Raw genomic sequence first — 5,933 nt, forward strand, 5'->3', positions numbered from 1 at the left:
CCACATTGGAGAGTGGTTGTATGGAAAGGCTGTGTGAAGAAAACGCCCAAAACAAAAAGCCACTTGTAGCCCACCCTGTCTCTGTCCATCTTGGCGTGGAGCTTGTCTTTGCTCTGAACACTCATTTGGCAGGTGAAGGTGGTAATAAACCGTCCCTTCAGTGTTCTCTTCTCCATGGCAAACATACCCAGCTCTGCCAACCTCCCTTTTCTTGATAGTTTTCAGTGCCCTGACCACCCTGAAGCCTCCATCAGACTCGCTCCTCGCTGTCCATGCCTCCTGTGCTGAGCCCCCCAAACCAGCCATGGAGGTCTGGATGGGCTTTCCTGAATGCCAGATGGAGGGGAATCAACACTTCAGTCCTGCTGCCGGCTATGCTCTGCTTCAGGCAGCCCAGCCTGCAGTTGGCACTCACTACCACAAGGGTGCAGCACTGCCTCATATTTGGGCCACCAGGTTCTGTTTTTTGCAGGGCCCATGACCTCTCCAGGAACAGATCCCTTCCATATGGTGAGAGAGAGCAGGGCCTGCTGCCAGAGCGTTTAGCGGGTGGAGAGAGGGAATAAGACAGTGTTAAAGTATCCTCATGCAGAGAACCAGTAGAAGTTCAAGCACCACTTAGTAGTGGCTTTGAGATACCGGGTTTTTATATTATCGTGTTTGTGTAGCCCCTTACTCGGGAGCAAAACCACAGAAATAGAAGCTCAGATTTTTAAAAAGAAACCCTTTTCTGCTGATCAATGCCATCTTCCCCACGCTAACTGGAGGGGAGTCTGGATTTTTTCAGGACCAAGTAAGACTGAGATCAACAGAGTCTTTTAAGCCATCCAAGTGGGACAAATGCAGGTGGGAGAGCTTCCCCTGGGTCTGGGCTGTGCCACTTTCATGCCTTGACTGTGAACCTCTTAATAGACCTGATATAAGAAAGGGGTTGATCCCATGTGGGGTAGTCAGGAGGGAGCTACTGGATCAGGCTTTTCTTCTCTTTTTTTGAAATTAATTCTCCATTTAATTTTCCATTAATTCCCCAGTGATTAGTGATTACCAGAAGTTACAATGAATTCTCTTTCCCCATGGGGAGCAAGACTCGAAATCCCAGAGGACTGGTAGCATCAGTGTCTGTTTATACAGGCAAATCTATCACTTCATTAGTAAAAGGAGTCTACAGAAATCCTGCTTGGTCTGTTTGAGGTGCTGCAGAGGAAGCCAAGGAGATAAGGAGATAGTTTTTCTGTTGGGATATGCCCAGGGAACTGGCTGAGGAAAGCAAGGCAGTGAAGCAGTGATGGGAGGAGAAACCAGGTCTCCCATTGCACCTTTAGGTGGTGGCAGAGAGCTGCTGCTTCCTCAGGAGCACCTCCTGGGAGAGATTGTGGTATGGGGCAGGTGTGCAGAGATGTGTGCATTGGGACTTTGTTGCTTACATAAATATATGTATTAGGAAATCAAAATATTGATCAAGCATGATAACTATTGCCTTCTGTCTATGAAAACATTATTATCAAGGAACAGCTGAAATTGAGAGTTTGTTTTCCCTCTGGTTGCAGTTTTGTAACCACAGACTCTTGATGTTGATCACCCACCCACTGCATCTTTTGGTGCAGACAGGTCACAGCATCAAAAGAGACCTTCTGCGACATCCCCTCATCCTCCTGTGCTATGGACTATCCCACACAACCCATTTGATAATCTGCTTAACAGTGATTTGTCCAGGGAGAAAACTTCAGAGGAGGGGACATCTGGGAAACTTGCCTAGTCCCAGGGTGAGGGGCTGAAAGTTCTGTGTGACTTGCATGGAAATGGTGTGTGCTTCCCTACAACACTGATGTGACCGAGCTAAGCCTGGAGACACAGAAAACTCCAGTCTGGGGCTCCTAAGTAGTCTCATTGCTTTAACCAAGCCTTCTCCTAAGTGCCAACCAGTGCTGCTGCTTCTGCTATGTCTCTGGGTAACTTCTTCAGCACCAAGATCTGTTCCCACAGATGGTAAATCTAGTCCTAAAAGCATGATTACTGCCCTTATTTTACACAAAAGTGGTATAACAACAGGGAATAGTTTGCGGTTTTGTTTTTGTTTTTGTTATTTTCCCCAGTAGTAGGTATTAGAAACAGTTTTTTAAAAAGGAAATAAATCAGTCAGAGAGTAGGAATCCAGATGAAACCTGAGTTTAATATGACAGGTACAACCAGGGAATGTAGTTTGATCCAGTAACAGTAAAAACCTCTTGGGGAGTGAACACTGTAACAGAGCTGTATTGGATTGAAGCCCAAAGCCTGGGCTCAGAGTTACTTAATTTCTCACTAACATCTTTTCTGTTTCAGTGTGAAGTGTGGCCAAATCAAACGGCAGTGTGCTCTATTAGTTTCACATGGCTATAATGAGGGATAAAATAAGGCTAAAGCTTCTCTGGGGTTTAGGAATAGGAGCACAGGGAGTAAAATAAAATACTTCAGACCTCAGCTACATAGCTTGCTGTTTTTCAAATCTACTTCTTTATCTCCTTTACCAGAGACATTTTGGACCACAACGACTCTTCTTGGAGTGGCCTGAACGTTTCACACCCCCTGAGTGATGGTGCACTGAGTGATGCGTGGCCCTTGGGTAGAGGCACTTGGACTTGCTTAGGTTTTGTGTCGATGAGCTCTTGTGCTTGGTTCCCTCCTGTGGCAGCGAGCATTTGCCTGTTTGCTGCAGTGAGGAGCACTCCTTTATTCCCTGTCCAGGGGAGCATTTGGGCATGTTTGGCTGTGGCATGGACTTGGTTACTTGCTGCTGGGAGGAGAAGGTGGTGACGCACTCCTGTGTTGGGTAACCCTTCATGCACTTCTGCTGGGGGAATTCGCTCACGTACTCTTGCATGAAAGACTCTGTTACACACTGCTGTGGGGGGCACTCAGTGACTCCACGCAGCGGTGGGGAATACCCGCTGGTCATCCCCTGCAGGGACCGGAGCTCTGTGCCGTATCGTTGTGATGAGCACTTGGATATCTTCTGCGGCCTGCATTCATTCTTACATGAGGATGAGTACTTGATCCCACATGGTGGGAACCTGAGTTTGCCTGGCTCTGGGCACCTGGGTGCGCATGGTGGAAGGCTCTTGGCCACGTGCTTTTTTTCAGGGTGAATGGTCTCACAGGGCTGGAAACATGGTGTTGTGCTCAGCTTCACGCTGGGCTTCCTGCAGGGCAGAAGGCGAGTGGTCTCACAAGGCTCAGGGTACAGCAGGACACACTGCTGTACATAGGGTGGACAAGACAGCAGAGGTGTCTGGGTCACACTTGGCTGTGGGCACACGTAAGTGAAAGGTTGAGTGCAGCTTTGCCATCTTGGCATCGGGCTCTTGATCACACTGACTGGGTGGCATGTGGTGCTGCACACATCTTTCTGGGGTGTGCACTGCTGGATGCTTTCAGTGAAATAGCCCGATCCTGGCAGGTACAGATGTTTGTACCGCTCCCCATAGTAGTGCATAGTCACACAAAGCACTTAGGCCTGAAAGAAGCAGGAGAAAGACAGTTCACGTAGACATTGGTTGATTTCCGTGATGCAGGACTTAATTTCCCACAGGCATCTCAATATGCAAGCTCACACCCTGGCTCACCTGAAGGTCAGAGGCTCTCTGTGACTCAAAACCAGGCTGAGATTACCCAGGTGAGTAGAGGAGAGTCTGTTCTCAGCTTGTTCCTTCACACCCTTCTCTTAAGAGCCCAGAAACAACCAGGGATCTGAGCCAAGCAAACTGGGAAGTTTTCATGCCACCTTACAAAGACCAGCTAAGTGTCCATCAAAGCATTTCACCAAGGAAAAGCATTTTGACCTTCTGCCTTGCTTCCTGGAAACCTCCTGTCCCCCCACTGGGATGACTTTTCAAGTTTATGTCCCACAACTCCCAAACACCAGAGATGAAAGGCAAGCCAAAATTAAAGGTGTGTCCATGCTGTAATACTTGGGTGTGGCTGCAGTTCATGCAGGCAAACCCAAGCTGAGGTTAAATTAGCTAGCTGAGGGTAAGAATAGGTTTGTGGCAGCATGGAGCTCATCAGTTCAGCATGTACAACCTGCTTATTGAGTCACAGTCCCACAGGGGTCTGTCTGCTGGGCTGGTGGTGTGCAGGTGCACGGTCTGAGCATGCTACCATAGCATCAGCTTTGCTGCCTCTGCAAGCCTTGCAGTCCCAGATTCATACTATTGTGTAAGCATCTTCAAGAAAATTAAAAATACAACAGGATTGTGTCTAAGTATTTAGTGAAATCATAGCAGGAAAGGAGAAGCTGTGAAGGCAATGTCTCAGCTGGTGTTAACTGCTAAAGTGTCACTGAGCTGAGAGAATTAAACCCATTTAAAGCAGCCTCCAGCCCTGCACTACAGTCATACCAAGTCATAATGTCCTGGTTTTGTTATGGTAAGCTGAAGATCCACCGTCACAATGCCACATAGCAGCTGTCACATAACAGCTCTGATAGTGAAACCTCATCCAGGCAGCCCCAGTTAGAACAGCAGGAAGAGGAATCGAGATGAGACCCCATCCCTGGAGAAGGGACCAGGTGGCACCATCTGAAGGTCCACACTTCCCTCCTGAAACCACTGAGAAATGTTTCACTTTTTGTCTTGGCCCTGGGAGTCGCAGCATAAACCATCCCACTTCATTCCCCACCCTGGAAAACACCAGTTTCAGGGAGTTTTCTGCGGTTTTAACAGGCATAGTTTGAGCACAATAGGTACTTGAACCACTGACATGTGAAAGGTACTCTGTTTGAAAATGTTTTCTTTTTTTCGTTTCAACATCATTTGGAGATTAAGGCATATAATTAAACAACTGTAAAGAAACTGCAGTTTCTGAACACCCCTAGTTCTGTCTATAATTACAATAAGGCATTTTATCTTCCAAAAGCCTGTCACTGAGTGACTATTAGCAGTAGCAATGCTGTGTGTTCCAATCATTAGGAAAACTTATTATCATGACAATTATAATCATCGACTAATAAAAACAACCATGTGAAAAACAATGATAGCAATTACTACTACTACATGTACAACACTAAAGTGGTGTTCATCAAGATAAAAAGCTTCTAAAGTAGGGGGGAGGATTTGCTTCCAAGGGGTTGTTTCCATCTTAGACTCATTTGTATCACTGTTAGCCTAGATGGAAATTTAAACATGGTCAGGCTTAGCTAGAGAGTCTCTTTGTTGACCTTCATATTGGCACTGAAGGTGGTCAGCTTCTTACTATTATCTTTAAAGTTGCTTTGCTTAAATTCCATAAAACAGCAGCAAATTTCTCCATGTCACTTCCTTTAGAGGAGTTGCTCATATCTGCTGCCAGCATCAAGCCCTTTATGTAGTCAATAGCCTCCTTCAGACTACAACTAACAGAAAACGTAGAGAAGCCCACAGATCCCACTCCTGACTTCACAGTCCATCAGCAAGTGCTTTCCCAATATTCTTCAGTTTAGCACAGAGGAGATGCTCCAGCTGTTAGAGCCGTGCATGCTGGTGCTGAAGGCAGCATCCCCCAGAGGATGCTTCTCCGCGAGTACACACGCAGAACCTCTGCCTGCTCCGGCCACCCAGGAATAAAACAGCATTTCAGGAGCTCCATTAAAAACCAGACTTACCCACTTCATCAGTGAGATCAACTGGAGAGAAGTGCCTAGGAAAGCCCCGCGATGGCAGAGCTTTTATACAGTGAATAAGTGCCCTAGGGGAGTGAGGTGGTTTAGCTGGTTGATGCTCTAATTGCCTGCCAGTCCTGGACGAGCCACGTGCAGCTTCATGCCGGCGGGAATGGATGTCCTCACTCTGTGAGGTTGCCATCACCACCCAGTCCTGTCAGAACATCTGTGAGCTCCATGAGGAGGAACTTCATGATCCAACAAACTGAACCTGCGAAGCACCTGGGAGGCTGAGGACACCCTGTGCTCATGGCCCTCA

General features: G+C 47.2%; 1 protein-coding gene across 1 annotated transcript; it reads right to left on the minus strand.

The window, feature by feature from the left end:
- Positions 1-2,503: 2,503 nt before the first annotated feature.
- On the minus strand, positions 2,504-3,472 carry LOC104411358. The gene has a single exon (XM_010021754.1). The coding sequence runs from the start codon at positions 3,470-3,472 to the stop codon at positions 2,504-2,506; it is 969 nt and encodes a 322-aa protein (XP_010020056.1).
- Positions 3,473-5,933: the final 2,461 nt, after the last annotated feature.

The sequence above is a fragment of the Nestor notabilis genome, unplaced genomic scaffold, assembly GCF_000696875.1.
Source record: "Nestor notabilis isolate BGI_N333 unplaced genomic scaffold, ASM69687v1 scaffold6189, whole genome shotgun sequence".
NCBI classification, from domain to species: Eukaryota; Metazoa; Chordata; class Aves; order Psittaciformes; family Psittacidae; genus Nestor; species Nestor notabilis.

What these genes read in the sequence shown, in the direction of transcription:
- LOC104411358 (XM_010021754.1), bottom strand. Translation starts at nt 3,472, where the DNA reads ATGCACTACTATGGGGAGCGGTACAAACATCTGTACCTGCCAGGATCG.